Source organism: Sycon ciliatum, chromosome 1 (assembly GCF_964019385.1).
Source record: "Sycon ciliatum chromosome 1, ocSycCili1.1, whole genome shotgun sequence".
Classification (NCBI taxonomy): Eukaryota; Metazoa; Porifera; class Calcarea; order Leucosolenida; family Sycettidae; genus Sycon; species Sycon ciliatum.
In genome coordinates, this window is record NC_088643.1 from 39,861,073 (window position 1) to 39,878,912 (window position 17,840).

The 17,840-nt window shown below is 47.4% G+C and overlaps 2 protein-coding genes across 2 annotated transcripts in view; both read left to right on the plus strand.

The window, feature by feature from the left end:
• The first annotated feature begins 2,156 nt into the window (after positions 1-2,156).
• Positions 2,157-6,055, plus strand: LOC135825322 (eukaryotic translation initiation factor 1A, Y-chromosomal-like). Its single transcript, XM_065338062.1, has 7 exons — positions 2,157-2,298; positions 2,452-2,535; positions 3,547-3,650; positions 3,873-3,923; positions 4,664-4,745; positions 4,990-5,093; positions 5,798-6,055. Exons 1-7 carry the CDS (start codon positions 2,283-2,285, stop codon positions 5,801-5,803), a joined length of 447 nt encoding a protein of 148 aa, XP_065194134.1. The 5' UTR covers positions 2,157-2,282; the 3' UTR covers positions 5,804-6,055.
• Positions 6,056-6,195: 140 nt separating this feature from the next.
• Positions 6,196-17,840, plus strand: part of LOC135825310 (actin-related protein 6-like) — a 24,878-nt gene continuing 13,233 nt past the window's right edge. Inside the window, exons 1-8 of the mRNA XM_065338053.1 lie at positions 6,196-6,951; positions 7,888-8,005; positions 8,980-9,048; positions 9,507-9,569; positions 11,485-11,545; positions 11,886-12,135; positions 13,389-13,445; positions 14,212-14,251. Of these exons, the coding sequence (XP_065194125.1) occupies positions 6,872-6,951; positions 7,888-8,005; positions 8,980-9,048; positions 9,507-9,569; positions 11,485-11,545; positions 11,886-12,135; positions 13,389-13,445; positions 14,212-14,251 (738 nt within the window). The 5' untranslated portion in view covers positions 6,196-6,871. The remainder of the gene's footprint in view (positions 6,952-7,887; positions 8,006-8,979; positions 9,049-9,506; positions 9,570-11,484; positions 11,546-11,885; positions 12,136-13,388; positions 13,446-14,211; positions 14,252-17,840) is intronic.

The following is a 17,840-nucleotide window of genomic DNA, read 5'->3' on the forward strand; positions in this document are numbered from 1 at the left end:
GAATTTTAGGATGTTGGTTACTTTTTCTTCACTTCTTTTTAGGGTGTCGGCATCGGAGGATAGGCGGACGGCACGCAGGAACTCAGAGGAAGCAATTGCTTTCTTTTGCTGGTTGGGAACTGACGAGTTGTAGTCTGATACCAGTCCGCTGTGACATGGCTTGCGGTATAGTTCATAGGATATAGATCCATCTGGTGAGACATGGACGGTCGTGTCCATGAAATTGATTGAGCCAGTCAACTCCGTGGATTGGTGAGTGAATTTAATATTAGGATCGGCATTATTGAAGTGATCTAGGAAACTCTGCAGAAGTTCCGGACCGAGGTTCCACACAATGAAAACATCATCGATGTAGCGCTTGTACAGAACTGGGCTGGCAGGTGCACTACGCAAGAGCGAACTCTCTAGGTCATGCATGTACAGGATGGCAAAGGGGGGCGCTAGGTTATTGCCCATAGCCACACCATCCTTCTGGTGGTACACCTGCGCTCCAAACCGGAAGTAGTTGGAGCTCAGCACATGTGCGAGGAGCTCCTTGACCTGCCCAATTCGAAAACCGAACAGATCGATGCTGCCCTCGTGTTGTCGGAGGACTCTCATGACTGCTGCAATGCCATCGTTAATCGGGATGCTAGGGTAAAGGGCCACCACATCCATAGTCACAATGATGGTGCCGGGCGGGGCCTTGAGGTTGGGAAACGCGCTCCTCATACACTGGAGTGCTTCAACAGTGTTCTCCAGGTGTGCTGGCACGAACTGGAGACATTGATTGAGGATGCGTTCGAGGACTATGGAGATGTTTGTAACTGGGCTGCCGCAGGCCGCAACGACTGGTCTGAGAGGAATATTGGACTTGTGGTCTTTTGGAAGACCGTACATTTCAGGGAAGCTGTTGTCACGAACACAACGACGACGCACGCAACACAGTGAGCGGCACCGCGCTGGGTGAGCATTTCGCGGCCAAGCATGCATCTGACCCATTGCCATTGGGAGCAACGGCTTTCTCAGGTATCCGGGTTCTCGGTTCTGAGCGTGACCGCCCCAGGAGGAGGATCCGGGAGGCCATCAATATCAGGGAGCGATCCCCGGAAATTAACAATAACAGTGGCTGGGATCTGCTATAACACCACCTTACTGCGAGTGGCGCGGGGCTCTAGACACCTCACTGGTGGTGTGAGACTGGAACTGGGCTGTTATCACTGCTGTAGCGCAGTATCTACTTTCCTCACCGTTTGTGCTTGTGTTGTCATGTATATGTAGTAATGCACACCCGCCATGACGCGCTTTGCACTTCTCTACGCGCGTACGCGCGCTGTCACTATGTACCGCGCTTTGCTTGCTTGCCTCCTTCTTTTATACTGCTGTTCTTTCCATGTCCACTTCATTCCTGATGATGGTCATAAAGACCGAAACGTTGTAACGATACCAATGGATTTGTGTGAAATGCAGTGCTCTCTTGAGTGTAGGCTGAGGTTGCCTGCAAACAATTCAACTCGTAGTACTACTAGTAGTATTCCATCGATACTAGTACCCCCCCCCCCCCTCTTATGTCATGGACCCGCCCGCCGTCCCTGGTTAGCCCTGCCTTGACTTTTTACTTTTAGTTTTCAAGGTTTTAGGCATGAGTCACCTCGTTTCGAGCGCTGTAGCAGCATACTGAGTACATGACTTTGTATTGTACATTATTTATGACATGTTCTGTGACAACAAAATGGCTTGCAGCCTTGCACTGAAAATTGAAATCTATCCGTGACTCGTGAGTGGAATCAAGAGTACATGTACATCGGTTTATGTACTCTTGCCCGAGTCTTGGCAACTACTTGTTACTTTCTGAGTCTTGGTGGAATGTACAATAATGACTGCATGCATGATTATCCCACTACTGAGTCCTGAGTCCTGACTGTGCATGATGTACGAGTCGTAGCAAGAGTACATAACGGGGGGTTATGTACTCTTGGTCGTAGACGTAGATGTAGTTCTACCGGCATCTCACTGTCTGATTCATCATGATCTGAATCATCTGATCTGCTGAACTACCGGTATACCCGGTAATGCTGATGACGTCAGAATAACTGAAAGAGTAGTTGACGTAATCATCTTGGGAACGTCGCACTGTTGATCGGCACATAGTCACCCGGCAATCAGTACGGCGGAGACACGACTCACGGGCATGCAAGTCGAAAGGCAAACAACTGAGAGCGAGACTGGGTAAAACAGCGTGGTTGCTTTCCTTCGCGTTGCAAGCCTTTCATTCTGGGTTTTTAGCAGTACAGTTTTTAGTCATGCCGAAGAATAAAGGTATGTGAGCCTCTGTAGGCTTTGTGTCTGTGTGCGGCCTTCGCTGGTCGTCTACTGGAGAGTGTCGATGGAGCATCTATTAGTTTTTGTGCGAGCAACGCACTCCCTGTCAGCTGGAGAGTGTCCATGAATCGTCTTTTCTTTGTATTCCAGGAAAGGGAGGAAAGAATCGTCGTCGTGGAAAGAACGAGAACGACAATGACAAGAGAGAGCTAGTCTTCAAGGAGGATGGCCAAGGTAAAACTTAGTTATCCTTACTGCCATTTTGTACTCCACGGCGATGTTTCATTTCAGTTATGATCAGAAGCACATTGACGAGAAAATAATAATATTTTGTTGAAGTTTCTCAATTTCGTATCTCTATCTCTTGTGCAGAGTTTAGATTTTTGAGGAGGTATATTCTCAAATGTTTATATAGCTGCATGGGCAATGGTGTGTACAGAAGAGAATTACTTGTACTATTGTAGATTCGTAATCTGACGTACTGTACAAGCAGAGGTTTTGGTTTACGATACGGTTCCAATGTCGAATCTTCAATTTTGCTGAGTGCCTTCCATCTCGGTGTCTTCTCCGTCTATATAATAGTCTACTAGTATTAGAGTTCTGCAATATCAGTAGTCGGCTTCTGTTGGGCTATGGAGGATGGGCAATGACAAAACATGTTCTTGATTTTGTGTTTCTAAATTTCCACTGATTGGTCCTTGGGCATAACTGAGGGTAAGAGTCAAGTCTCTGTGCTGAGAAGTTTAATCATCGTTGATCACACCGGATCACTCCCTGATTTTGTTGTTCGTCCACTTTGTCCTATGCTATTCGGCTACATTCATGCCTTCACGTGGGAAGACTAGTCTCTTGGAAGTATTTCGTTAGCCACTGGCACACAGACCATGGCGATTGCTCTAATAGAACATTGCATGGTCTCGGTGTTTTTTTTAAAAGCACCGAGAAAACAAAACTTAGATCCTGGTTACGGGATCAAATGCTGCGGTGTTTAGTTATCATGTGTTATGACATCCCATGCCAGGTTGAAAGCCAATGGAGATGATGTTCCAAGACGTGTGCACCTTCATTAGTCACCGTGCGACAAGTGATGGTTGTTCCTCTTGCAGACAATAGAAGATTGCACAGAATAATCCCAACATTTGATGCATAGGTCACCAAGTTGAATTGACCTGTCCGTGTCAATTGCAGTAAAGGAGCATGCACAGCTGAACTTTCTACTGCTTCACAATATTTCTTTGACTGCAGAGTATGCGCAGGTCACCAAGATGCTTGGTAACGGTAGACTCGAGGCGCTCTGCTTTGATGGCGTAAAGCGGTTATGTCACATCCGTGGAAAGCTAAGAAAGAAGGTATGTATTCCTCTAATGGTCATGTTATCTCCTTAGCAGTTGTTTTGCTTTGTCGTCGCTGTCCTCGTGACCGCCGCCCAAATCAGATGCATGGTAGTCCAGTACTTGGACTGGGGCATGCGCGGAAATTCATTTGTGTCACAGCTGTGTTTCTATCCTTTTACCAGTTTTACAAGTCCTTAGCGGATTGTTTTCCTGTCCACTGGGTGTGTCACTGTATAGGTATGGATTAATCAAGGTGACATCATCCTTATTGGCTTGAGAGACTATCAGGTAGGTGTGGCAATTGCCCCCTGAGACTCCCGAGAGAGAGGGGGGAGGGGAGGGGGAGAGTCTGTTGGTCTATGTTGCTTTCCTCTCCTATGGTTCGGGAAGTATGGAAGTATTTTTTTGCTGCATGGGGTGTGGATTTACTTGAAGTAGAGCTGAAGCGACTTTACCGATTACTCCGTAATTACTGTGGTGTGTGAATCAATCATGTCAGTCGTTATCGGCTTGAAATGTGTGCAGTTTTTTTTAGATCGAGAGTAAAGTCTACTATGCATGTACACAGATTGGGCTAGCAAAAAAAAGACAGTGTGTGTGGCATGGAATGGTGCAGTTCAACAGTTCAGTGGTAGAAATGGAAGTTCAAAATGACTCAGACTGTGCAATGGTCCCCAGCTACATATCTCCTGGGAACATACTAAAGTACGATACCGCTGAGTCACACCTGTGTGTTGGCATCTCTTGGGGAGCTCGCTGATTTCATTCTGATGGGATAGCAGATCACTGTGTCATTGTCAATGATCATGGGTTTTTTTTTGTCCTGTACTCATAACATAAGGGGTCCGTGCACCATTGGTAGTTGATATGGCAATTCAGCAAGTTCATCATCTGGAACTAGGATAGACTATTGCTTGACTTTGTTTTTGCTCGGATTTGTTTCACGCTGCACAACGTTAGTGCATCCACACTCATGCACCGTCTGTGTCTTGTGCACTGATTCTGCTGGCACACTGTTGCTGCTGCAGGATTCCAAGGCTGACGTAATTCTCAAGTACAACTCAGATGAAGCACGTAACTTGAAGGCGTACGGAGAGCTGCCAGAAACAGGTAAGGGTTTGTGAGACCAGTGATTCTTTTGGCATGCTTGGCACCAAATTCATTTGGATACTTACGGGTAGTTCTGCTCCTTCTGAAAGATGTTACCCAGCAGAATGTTTTCCAGTTTGACTTTCTTGTTCTCGTAGCTTAATGCTGTGTGTCTATATCTGTGTGTCTGTGTCTGTGTGTGTCTATGTCTGTGTATGTCTGTGTATGTCTGTGTCTGTGTGTGTCTATGTCTGTGTGTTTATAGCCAAAATCAATGAAACATCAACGTTCGGTCCAGATGATGGAGAAGACATTCTCTTTGATGATAACGCAGACGACGAGGATGATGAGGTGGATGACATTGATGCTGTAAGTGTGCCTGCAAGCTGTTGCTGACTTGTTGATGCTTCTTTTTTCTTGTGCACATGGTGTTTCGATGCCCTGCATTCACTTGTCTCTTGGCTTTGGTGTAGCAATTCCAATGCATGTGTTGCTCTACATCTACTGCTATGCTCTACTGATTGCAGTATGGAGCAGTTAGAGGTGAAATTCCTAGGGCATGTTCGATTGGTAGGATCGGGATCCGGATCCACTGGATTCGCACCCTTTCGATTGGACGAATCCGGATCCGGATCCTTCGGATTTGGATCCGGTCAACCCACCTCGGGGAGCAGGGTTAACCGGATCCAAATGTGACCTTTGTGCGTATCTGGCAGGTAAAAATCATTTTTGTACACATTGTGGTACACACACACGTGGACCGAGATAGATCTTGTTGACTTCGAATTTTCGTACGACACGCGTGCGCTATGAGTACAACTTTCACCCTTTTGGGTGACATGTGAACGCCATTTCATTACTTCGTCAACATGGCAACAGCCAAGGCCCAAAATAAAGTGTTCAGTTGACTCTGGAAGGATCTGAGATCTCGATCTCGATCCCGATCCTACCAATAGAACATGCCCCGAGAGTGAGTTCTGTCCGTAGCAAAAGTGATCCATAGTTCGTGGTGTAATCATGTCGCTCAATTTTTCATTTTCCGTTTTCTGCTTTCCTGTGTGTGTGTGTTTCAGATTTGAGTGGTCTTCTGGAAAGAAAAGCCTGCTCCGTACTGTATGCTACCATCGTGTATGAAACACTCATAGAACACATGCAGTCCTACCTTATTTAGACCCTTCTAATAATTTTAATGTTACCCTTGTTGGGTTTTTTCTGTTCATATTCTTTCTGTTGGTCTCTAATGCACGTATTATTTCTTATTTTCGCCTCTCTTTGGCAATTAAGTGCGTGGAATGCATAACTTTGGTGAATACAGTCTGAAGCAGGGTAAATATCTTCAGTTGCTCTGTGACTGCTGGTGAACTTGTGAACGACTAGTGGGTCTACTTCTCTTCACAAAGTAGAATATTTTGGCAGTCGCAGATCGACTTGTCATGGTGCTGCATGTTTTACTGGTGTGTGGAGAGCTATTTTATTTATTTATTGATAATTACGGATAGCTGCTATGAATTGAGCGTCAAGCCCCGGAGTACATGGTGTAGCCGCTTTCGGCAAAGAGGTGTTCACTGGCCAGTGGTTCATGATCAGGGAGTCGTCAAATAATGGTATTTGACGACTCCCTGTTCATGATGTATTTTGATTTTGTTCTGTGAACAAAAAAGCAGAGAATAATCAGAGGAAAGAAACAGGGATGCCGGGAAACAAGAACATTTTAGAACTGTATTTCACGAAAAAAGGGTTACATTTTTGTATCAGATCCCGGCCGGGAGTTCCGGACCTGGGGCCACGTGTACGGTAATGACGTCATGCTTTCTTGTTTGAAATCACAAACATTTTGACTTCTTTCGCTTTGACTTTTCATTCAGACAAATTGCATAATACATGTACTACATATATTGCAAGTCTCTATATTGTATATTGTGCGGGTACTGGAGGCACGTTTTCAGCTGTGGTAGACAGAAAAGCAGTATGCAGTATCCTATCCGGCCCCCTGTGGTTGTAGCAAAGCATCCCATGCTTGACCAGCTGAGAAACAAGAATTGAATTGTCCAATTTCGGCAGATTGTTGTTGCATATCGGTCCTTGGTTATACTATTCGAGGAGATTCCTTATAATTACTTTACTGGTGTGCAAGCGCGCACGGAGAAATGGAAGAAAAAAAAGTAGTTGTGCTCGATAACGGAGGATACACCGCTAAAATTGGGCTGGCATCCTCTGACCTACCTAGGTGAGTTTTAACATACTATAGCACAGTACAATGCACTAGTAGATGCAATTCAAAGTAGACTTGTACAGCAGTATGTCGATAGCTCTGCTGCCCAAGCCAGGAATTAATAATAAAATGGAGAACGTGTAAACAAGGGACGTATGTGACCTCACCACGCAACTGTGGATCACCCTGTGTGAAATCAGGAGTGGACTACATTGTATTGTGCAAAGGAATATGGTGGAACTCTGGTAAGCCATATCCCTATGGGAAACAGGAAATCATACTCACCGTCATCAGGGCCGTGGCACTGGGGTTACAGGTGACCCGGACAAATCATGGGGGATACTTGGCCGGAAACGAACATTGTGGACGAAAACCCCGTTTTGAACGAATTGGGTGGGTCAACTACTTAGGAGAAAGGTGTGACCGGCCGGACGGGGGGCCGGACGGGGTGCTGCGGTCCCCCTGTTCACAGGACCAACCTTTGCGATGACCCCAGTGTCCTGGTCCGGTACGAGGAGCAATATTCGCGATGTCCGTTGCGACATCGGTCCCTTCGGTCGAAAATGCTCGAATATTTCCTGAGTGCATTGAAAGTGACGTGTGTTTGGTGTTTGGTGCTGCTCCTGGATTTCTGCTCTTGCAAGGCCATGTACTGGCAAGCAGCAAGTCGCGGTCTTTTCAACTTAGGGTTTCCACTCCTGAATTGCATTGCGTTGGTGCATGTTGCGCAAGGATTTTGGCATTGCATGCTGGGGTGCACAACGTTATGCATGGTGGAGCTGTTTAACTGTGTGTGCACCGTATTTTCACCTTGGTATACATTTGTGAACTACATGTGCAGTGTAGCTGCTAGGCTGGTAGTTAGACCGTGGGGAACTGACCTCTCTCAACTTGTGTGCATTTGTATGCTCACGTGTACCTGTGTGTATTCGTATGCCCTTGCCAAGGCAGAGTTGTACCGAACTGCATGACCAAAGCTAAAGCCGAGCGCAGAAGAACATTTGTCGGTGCGGAGCTGGACGAATGCAAGGACAAATCTGGACTATACTATGTCAGTGCCTTTCAAAAGGTCAGTAATTGTCGGTATGCTCATTATCATGTATACAATAATAGTAATAAACACAGCTCGCATCTTCCCTGAACCTGTTAGACAGGAGCAGAGTCGACGCATCTGTCAACAGTGTCAAGCCAAGTTAGTCTTTCTCCTGCAGCTTGGAGAGCGCTCTCCACGGAGAGATCCGCTGCCTTCAGGTCGTGCCGAATCGTATCTATCCACCGCAATGGCAGACGGCCACGGTTTTTTTTATGTCGTTTGTGTTGATTGATAGCTCCAGTGCTTGGAACGAGGCGGATTCCGGACCCTCTCGCACCACATGGCCAAACCACAGCAGACAATATTTGTGCAATATTCCGTATCCTGAGCAAAGTCACCTGGGGGTCGAATTTGTTTGCCGACTAGAATGTACCAGTACGGCGGTATGCTGTCAATATTAGAAATACAGACAAGAGCTGGACACGAGCCAGGTCTGGCTGTGCGATAATGTAGCTATTTTTTAAACATGAGTGAAGTCCTTGTCTGTGAACCAGCTACACTAACGTGTGGCACATCCTCTGTGTCCGGCTTCTATACATGTACTCGCCGCCGGGCGTGGGTAAATTGCCTGCTAATGCAGTAATTGTGTTGTTATACTAAACTTACACTTCAAGTACTGTAAATATACAAATTTCGGCAGCTATTTAATTTCGGCTATATTCGGCACCGACCCAAAACGCCTAAATTAAAACGCCGATGAAAATTTTCACAGCAGCTGTCGCACTATACCAAGCCCTCTACCATGTCTACCCCACGCCGAAAATAAATCGCCGCCGAAATGTCAAAAATCGTGAAATGCCGAAATTTTGCAGCGCCGAAATTTTGTATATTTACAGTACTTGTATCTCATTTTGTCTGATGTCCGGTCAGTTGTCTGTGATGTTGGAAAGACTGGGTACTCGATCAGCTCCTTTTGGTATTGTCATATTCTCTGTGTGGTCTTATTCCAGGGATACATGACAAACTGGGATATTGAACATGTAATATGGGACTACATGTTCAGTAAGAACTGCCTGAAGGTACGGCGGACCTGTCCAGGATCATGCTTTTCCATGTGTGTGCGTGCTTATCCGCACACGCGTGCACAAGTTCATGTCCGTTTAGTTTGCTATGTATTGCACTGAAGCATTGCAGAGCATTTCTGATGTTTGTGTTCTGTTTTATCATGCTATCATACTGGTATCCTGTGTGTGTGTGTGTGTGTGTGTGCGTGTGTGTGTGTACGTGTGTGTGTGTGTGCGTGCGTGCGCGCGCACGTGTGTGCGTGTGTGTGTGTGTGTGTGTGTGTGTATGTGCGCGTGTGTGAGTGAGTGTGTGCGCTTACTGTTGTAGACGTGAAGTGATTTGATCGTACTGTGTTCTAACTTCTAAGCGTTCCAACTGTGACTGCTGCTATTGTTGCTAGTGGACTCAGTACAATGTACTGCCGTTGTGTTTCTGTTGCTTACGTACATATACGTGTATGTGTGCTGTGCAGATCAAGCCCGAGTCGTGTCATCTGGCTCTAACTGAGCCAGTCTTCAACTTCCCGTGCATTCAGGTATATAGCCATGCGGTTGCTGCTGCTGTTGCTGCTGGTGCCGTTGCTGCTACTGCTGCTTTTGCTGCTGCTGCTGTTGCTGGAAGTACAGTTGTGCTGGATGAAATCCAGCCCAAAGTGCATATCTGGCACCCTGGACTTGCACGGCCCTTGATGCCCTGGAAGTGGTATGGATACTGCTGGACGTACACATGTGTGAACACGGCGATGTGATCAAAACTGGTCCTGGGCGCCAGCTTTGCACTTTGGGTTGGATTTCAGTGAGCGCCACTGTGCATGACTGTAGTGTAAAGCACAATCCAGCCAGGCCTAGCGGCCGACTGCAGCCAGTTTGAGTGAACACCAGCCTGGCCTATATGGCTGGCCCTGTAACTGATAGTGTGTGTCGATTTGTAAACACACAGCTTTGTTGTGTAGAATATAGCAAGTGAAGTTATAGAATATAGCAGGTGAAGTACATGTGGTAGTTTGGAGGCGGTGAAAATAGTTTTGCAATCTATACCTTCGCATGCAAAGACGCAAATCCACATAATCAACTTGAATCAAGTAGACACTTCCTTTCATTTATCAAACGTTTCTTTCCCTTCTCTTCAGGATAGTACAGGGAATGTTGGAAATTTGGAAAAACTCATAACTACACAGAGTTTGGACTCGGATGGAGAGCCAAGGATTAATTTATAGAAGAAAAAAGGACCAGGGAACTACAAGTTACGCTATACTGTCCACTAACACCACCAGTCACTAAACAATCAGCTCATGCGATAACAGTACCGTCAGTACCGTCGGTCAGTGCCGTGCAATGTTATCGTATGTGCTGATCGTTTAGTAACTGGTGGTGTTAGTGGACATTATAGCATAACTTGTAGTTCCTTGGTTCTTTTGTCTTCTTCTATACATAGATGATAAATATGGTGGTAAAGTACAGCTGCAGTGGTGTCTTCAACTTCATTCTCTATACATAGAGTTTGTAAAAAAGAAAGAAAGAAAAAAGACAACACTTAAACATACTTGTAGGTGAGAAATGATTAAAAAGTGCTAAAAACTCAAAAACAGAAGCTGCAAGTTGTGCCCGACAAATGACCCTTGATGGACGATGTCCGATCTCCTAACTCTATCACCTTCGACGCTTGCCTTTGTTCTCCTCCGTAAGTCGGTGGTAAATTCACTGATGTACGCTACGTGGCAGCATTTACGTGATGAGCGGCTGGATGAGTGGACTCAGATCGCATAGATCAGCGGCTTGTTGGCTTGTTATCCGTGAGAATGAAAAACTCACGACCTTCGAGGAAATGTCGGAAATGCCGGACAGCTTGGTGTATGGCAAGTAACTCACGTAACTCAATGGACTGTAAAATGGCGGTCAACACACGCCGAACATGACAGTCATGCTCGACCTAGCTGCAAACAGTTCTGTGACATGTTGCAAAACCATACCATCTTCTCTCACCACCTAGCCCATTGACTAGGCGCTAGACACTAACTGATGGTGGTGGTCGTGGTGAGAGGAGACAGCATGGATTTGCAACATGTCACAGAACTGTTTGCAGCTATAGATGGAGCGTGTGATGTTCAGCGGTGTGTCGACCAGTTTTACAGACTATGGACAGGTGCATGTTGAGTCTTCAAAGCATTATTCTAGTCCATAGTGGAGTTACGTTTTACTGTGAGAATTGTACATCGACGTGTACTCTTGTTGTTGGTTTTTCCCCTAATGTACAGAGTCGTTGTTCTTGAAACATTGCAGGCTGTTATAGGCTGTTACAGGCTGTTACAGGCAGTCTGACTAGACACAGTGCACAGTACACACGTCTCCTATTGGGTCGTCAACATGCCTTGTTGTTCCACAAGAACTGTCTTGATTTGTGTTCAGCCCTGTTGTCTCGCCGTGTTCATTTTGATTTGTGTTCTACTCCAGGAGGCGCTTGATGAGATCATCTTTGAGGATTACCGATTCCAATCATTAGTTCGTCATTGGGGTGAGTGGTGCTGGTGCCATGTGAACTCTTCTGCTACTGTCCTTGTATTGCTGTTACCATGGCTTTTGAAAGATTGATTGTCACAAAAGTACATGACAAAAGGGGATTGAACCAGGAGTATGCAAAGAAACAAGAGAATCAACAAGAGTATATGAGGGACCAAGAGTGCGTAAGTAAGCACCGGGAGAGCGTAACTGAGATGGGGTATACATTACATGGCAGTGGGGTACATATACATTAAATTTTCATCCTGTGGTCGTATTGTTTCTACCATGCCTCTCTTATTGTCTTGTTGTTTGCACCATACCTGCACACCATACATGTGCTGCTCCGCTCGCAGGTCCTGTGTACAGTGCGTATAGTTACAGTCAGCAAGCATGTGCCACCGTAGCCTGTAGCAGTAGTGACAGCAATGACACTGGCAATGGCAGCAGCACCGGCAGCAACAGTAGTAGCAGCGGCAGCAGCTGCACCCGTGCTGCCAGTTCCAGTAGGGCAACCCTCTGCAGCCTGGTGGTGGACGTTGGCCACTCGTTTACACACGTCTTGCCGTTCATACAAGGCAAAGTCATCTCTTCTGCGGTACTACGGTAGGTACAATATTGTTGTGCAATGCCATGTACTAAAGTGCCAGTATGTGACACTCTAGGCAATACCATGTACTGAAGTATGCATCAAAACTCACCAATAACATCAGTAGCCCTTCGTCACACCATGACCTGCGGATATCTCGTCTCCTGCAGACTAGATTAGAAGCTGCGCGGGTATCTAGAATGCATATAATACATAGTGTACAACTACTTGGGGCCAGGTGCCAGTACATAACCACATCCAACCGGCTGTGGAAGCATTAACAAGGATGCTGCGCTAGAATTTGGCTTTGAGAAGCGAGTCTCATTCCCCGACTATGATACCCTCATCTTTGCAAATGGCATGCAGCCCCTTCCTGGCGGAGGGTATGCATACTTCTTTTGAAGTGTAAAGACTCCTTGCACCTCATGCTATAGGAATGACAACAGGACATGTATTTTTATATAAAAGAGAAAGACCAAGGAACTACAAGTTACGCTATACTGTCCACTAACACCACCAGTTACTAAACAAGCTCGTGCTTGTCTTGGTTGCGCTCACCTTCCCCTCCTTATGTTATTTCTATAACTTAAAACCTTCCAAGTTGGAAGGCTGTTGGAGTGCGCATCCAAGATGTGCTAGAGCTGTTAGCCAGTTAGTTGTAGAACGTCAGTACCGTCGATCAGTGTCGTGCAATGTTATCGCATGAGCTGATTGTTTAGTAACTGGTGGTGTTAGTGGACAGTATAGCGTAACTTGTAGTTCCTTGGTCTTTCTCTTTTGTATAAATTAAACCTTGGCTCTCCATCTTAGGACATGTATTTTTGATGCACTTTACGATTGTGAGACTTTCTACCAATGGCAGATGTTTGCACAACACAGACCCACGGACACAGGGAGCAACAGAAACAATACGATTTACTAGCTTGCTCTCCTTTGAGAACGATCTGAAAATGTGATTGAGCACGGTATAGTGGAGTGACTGAACAATGGCGTTCTAGTTGCAGCTGAAAGTGAGTCCTTTTGTGAAGAACGCTGACTATCAAGCATAACAATTGTTGTCTCATGGCGCTTCCACTGTCTAAGTGTCTGGCTGTTCTCATCGTGTGTCACCCGTTTGTTTGTATGTATGTGCACACGCACGTGTGTGTGTGTGTGTGTGTGTGTGTGTGTGTGTGTGTGTGTGTGTGTGTGTGTGTGTGCATTGTGTACATCTGTGTGTGTGTGTGTGTGTGTGTGTGTGCTTTTGTGTTTGTTACTTTTTGCTGCAAAGGATTGATGTGGGCGGCAAAGTTTTAACGAATTACCTGAAAGATGTCACGTCGTATCGGTGAGATAACAGCTGCTAGCTGTCTCCAGAGCATTCTGAAGACACCGAGGTCTTTTGACAACTCCAGGGAAATGCTGTGTGTGACTGTCAATGATGATACTGTGTGTACTCATCGATGACCCGCACAACTCAGTACCTGATATCCATGCTTGTACTTCAACGTTCTCATTTTCCATACTTACTTAGGAGACTCCCTTCGATAGGCATCTATTTGCCTCTGGAGGATCCGTGAAATAAAAATCAATAAAAATCGATCAAAGTACATGTAGTGTATTTTGTCAGATTATACTAAGCACCCCAGACTACTATTCTACTGCAGCAGCATACACTGTGTGTACTGAACAATAAACTGTACATGTGCTCGCATACATAATGGTGTCGCTGGTTGTGTGGGCGTGTGCGTGTGTGCTCGTGTGCGCGCGCGCGCGTGTGTGTGTGTATGTGTGTGTGTGTGTGTCCCACTTACTGAGGTGTGGTGAGCCCATAAGTGGGATCATTTTCAAGTCCACCCAGAGTTTTGGGGATTTCAGGGGGTGTCGGCCGTTGGGCGGTTCAATAGCCAATTGAGTCATCTTTCCAAGATTCCTTTTGAGTCTCTCTCCCCTCTCCCGGGGAGCCCCACGTGACCAGTTTTGGCAGTGAGCAACAAGTACAAAAGTGTGTGTGTGTGTGTGTGTGTGTGTGTACGCACTTGTGTGTGTGTGTGTGTGTGTGTGTGTGTGTGTGTGTGTGTGTGTTTGTTTCTGTTTCTGCTGCTCGCTTGCAGGCAGCTGAATGTCATGGATGAAACATACGTTGTCAATCAGGTAAGCATAGCCACACACTTGTGGGCCTGAAGCGATCATGATAAATGATCTCCTTTAGTAGCTTAACTGACAATCTTAATGATCAGCTCTAAATGTGACATATTTTTCACGCCATGGCGTACATGTAACATAATCGTGTTGATTCTTCGAATGCTGATGAAGTGCTGCATGATCATTTGATTGGAAAACAGTAAAACCTGTCAAAGGGACCACTCCGATAGGGCGACAACCTGTCCAGGAAGACCACTACAACTAGGACCAAGGGATGTTATTTCCAGTCAAATGACCCTGGATAAGAAGACCACTTGTGAATGAGAACCACATGTGTAAGGTCCCTTGAGCGGTTGTTGGAGAACACACCACTCCACGCCTGCTTGCGGCCAGTTCACTCACAACACGACAGAGCTTCAAAGGAAAAGAGTTATTCTTCTAAGATGGAAAGAGAAAACGTCTACTATCACGACAAGTTCCAACTTGTACGACAAGTTCCAACTTGTCGTGATAGTAGATGTTTTCTCTTTCGATCTTAGAAGAATAACTCTTTTCCTTTGAAGCTCTGTCGTGTTGTGAGTGAACTGGCCGTAAGCAGGCGTGGAGTGGTGTGTTCTCCAACAGCTTTTGGTGCCGAAACCCGGGAGAAATACAGCAGCATCGACAGGTCGGTCTTCTAGTCACTAGACTGCAAGTGCGCTTTGCGAATCAGGGTCAACAATGTCCTGTTGAATCTCTCTGCGCCTCCTTGAGACTGCGGGTGTCGCACCGCACCATGCTTGACCTCTACTCCGAATGCCAGGTACAAGGCTTCCATGAGAGCATTGACTAACCCTGCCCCGTTGTCTGATCTGACCACCTCCGGCGGACCCCACCGGCAACACACTGACACGAACGCCTCTGCAACTGACTTGGCGTCCTGGCGTTTCAAAGGTATCACTTCCACATAGCGCGTGAACATATCCGTACACACCAAGACACAGTGGAATCCAGCTCGGCTTGGTCCTAGCTCCAAGGTATCGATTGTCACAACTTGCCATGGGCGTGCTGGTAATTCAGGACATTTCGGCGAAGCATGACTACCGGCAGCAGGGTTCGCAGCAGCACAGCTTTCACAAAGACTGACAAACTCCTGACACTTCCTCGCCATTCCAGGAAGGTAACATTGCTGACGCAGCATCTGGTGGACGACCTCCCAGGATCCGTGGCCAGTGTTCTCGTGGCCAACTCTGAGGGCGTCTTGCTCCAGTGAGCTCGGAATCACGGGCACCTCGCAAGCTTCATTGGCAGGCGGCAACTTGATCGATCGATACAGCACGCCATCCCGTACTATCAGCTGTGGCGCCACCTTCTGAAACTGCTTCACCCTAACCTTCTGCACACCATTGACATCCTCAATTGTCTGTTGGATGGTAGTATCAGCTCCCTGCCGGTCCCGGATGACATCAAAGGCAAGTGGGGCAGAACTGTGGACACCTGCACGCGCACTGTTCACGGTCGCTGCAGCCACCTCCGGTTGCTGGGGTATCTTGAACCAGGATGCGGGCACGCGAGTCAGACGGTCAGCCAGGTTCTTCTGGGAGGGCACCCACTCAATAGATATCTTCAACTTGTAGACCTCAATCAAGTCGTCGATCAGCTGCAACCTGCGCTCCACGAGAGCTCTGTAAAGGCCGTTCACCTTCACTCGCTGGATATTTCCGAAGAGAGACTTCAACCACCCATGTACCGTCTTCGAATCGATCATGACCCGAACATTGGTCATGCCGTGATCTACGACAGCGGACAGGCCACGAAGGACAGCGTCCAATTCAGCCATGTTGATGTGCCGCTTGTCTGACTTAGACCGGAGCCAACAGTGATCCTCAATCACGAAACCGTCCTCGCTGATGACGACTCCTAGCGCCAAGTTAGATGCGTCACACCATAGAGTCACGCCGCCAGTCGACTTCACCGTCCACTTGCCGTTGACAGGATCTTCTCGTGAAACTTGATCCTCCACCGCACGGCACAACTTCTCTAGCTCAGCTGAGATAGGCTTATCCCAGACAGCAGCATTTTCACAGCTCACCCGCTTGATGTAGCTGCAGCACGGTCGTAGCCACGACGCAACAGGGTAATGGCTCGTCAATCGACCGCACCAGGAGAATACGTCTCGCTTCGTTGGCTGCTTCGTTAGCGTCAGATCTACACCATCACGACGACGCCACGTCACCTCTTCATTTGGTGTAGCAGCCGACAGTTACATGCCGAGTACTCTTGCGCCAGTCAATACCTCTGGTGGCTTCGTCGGTAGCCCGTACTGGTTCAGCGCGGCAGTCACTTCTGGGAGTTGTTCAGACGGAGCAACGGCATCGTCGACATAGTTGTCCGCGTCAGGAAAGTCAGACAGTGCAAACTTCACAATTGCATCCATGACTTTCGGAGCTATACTGAGTCCAAATGCCATTCGCTCCATGACGTATGTGACTCCATGAAACACCACGGTCTGATACCGAACAAGGCTGGGGTTGACGTGGACTTGCAGGAACGCCTTCTTTATGTCGACAACCACCAGGTCAACACCACGGCGCCTCCACTCTCTAATCTTCTGGTCACACGCGGGTGCATCGCCTCCAGGATGAGAGACAATTGACCCATTCAGACAACGGTAGTCTAGACAGGGACGTACTGGCGTAGACGCATTGTGTCCTTGACACACCGCCATAAGTGGAAGAATCGCACCTGGCTCGCCGTCCCGATCTGGATCATGGGGCCTCATCCATCCATTGTCGATCCATGACTGCACCTCCTTCTGGTATTGTTGCTCCTGCTCTGCAGAGAGCTTCTTCCGCGAGTATTACGTCACTCCAGCGCCAATGCTGTCAGTCGGCTCTACACCACCTTCCCAGACCCAGCTAACGGTCCACGACTTTGCGCTGTTGTCCCAGCGCACATTGAAATCAGCTGAACTGAGGGTGACACCATCCGAATCTCGCTCAACAGAGATGTGCCTCGAAAGCTTCTGCTTCGGCTCTCGTTCAGCATTACCAGTCGCAGCAGCCGCTACGTCGGGCCCTCTGCCGAATCGAATAGCGCTTGCTGAGCCGTTCTGTAAGCTGAACTACCTGCTGCCAGACAGTTGCGGCAACAGATCCAACTGACTCTAGAGATTTGCCATCGATGCCAACCACCCAGTCAGTTGTTGGTTCCACCTGATCAGCCAGGCCTACACCAGCCATTACACTCTCCTTCATCAGAGATCGCGTGCATCCAGTATCCACGACCGCTGTGACTGACGTCCAAGAGTCATCACAGCCCTTCAAGCACACGTCAACTTTCAGCAGCTTAGAACTCTGCCCACCCGCCAATACTGGGATTCCATCTGTAGATGCTCCAGCCTGACAATGACCAGCACTCACAGCCACTGAAGCTGACTCTGTCTTGGGCTTTGGGCAATTCCGCTTGATGTGGCCACACCCTTTGCAAGAGTAACACTGTGGCCCTCGTGACTTGTGACTGCTACCCTTGGCCTTCGGGCAATTTCTCTTGATGTGGCCTGTTTCCTGACATGAATAGCACTTCACCACAGCAGCCAGAGACTTCCCACCACCGACAC

Coding starts and splice junctions, on each gene's coding strand:
- LOC135825322 (XM_065338062.1), top strand. Junction 2,536..3,546: donor CTTCAAGGAGGATGGCCAAG/GTAAAACTTAGT, acceptor CTTTGACTGCAG/AGTATGCGCAGGTCACCAAG. Junction 3,924..4,663: donor TTGGCTTGAGAGACTATCAG/GTAGGTGTGGCA, acceptor TTGCTGCTGCAG/GATTCCAAGGCTGACGTAAT.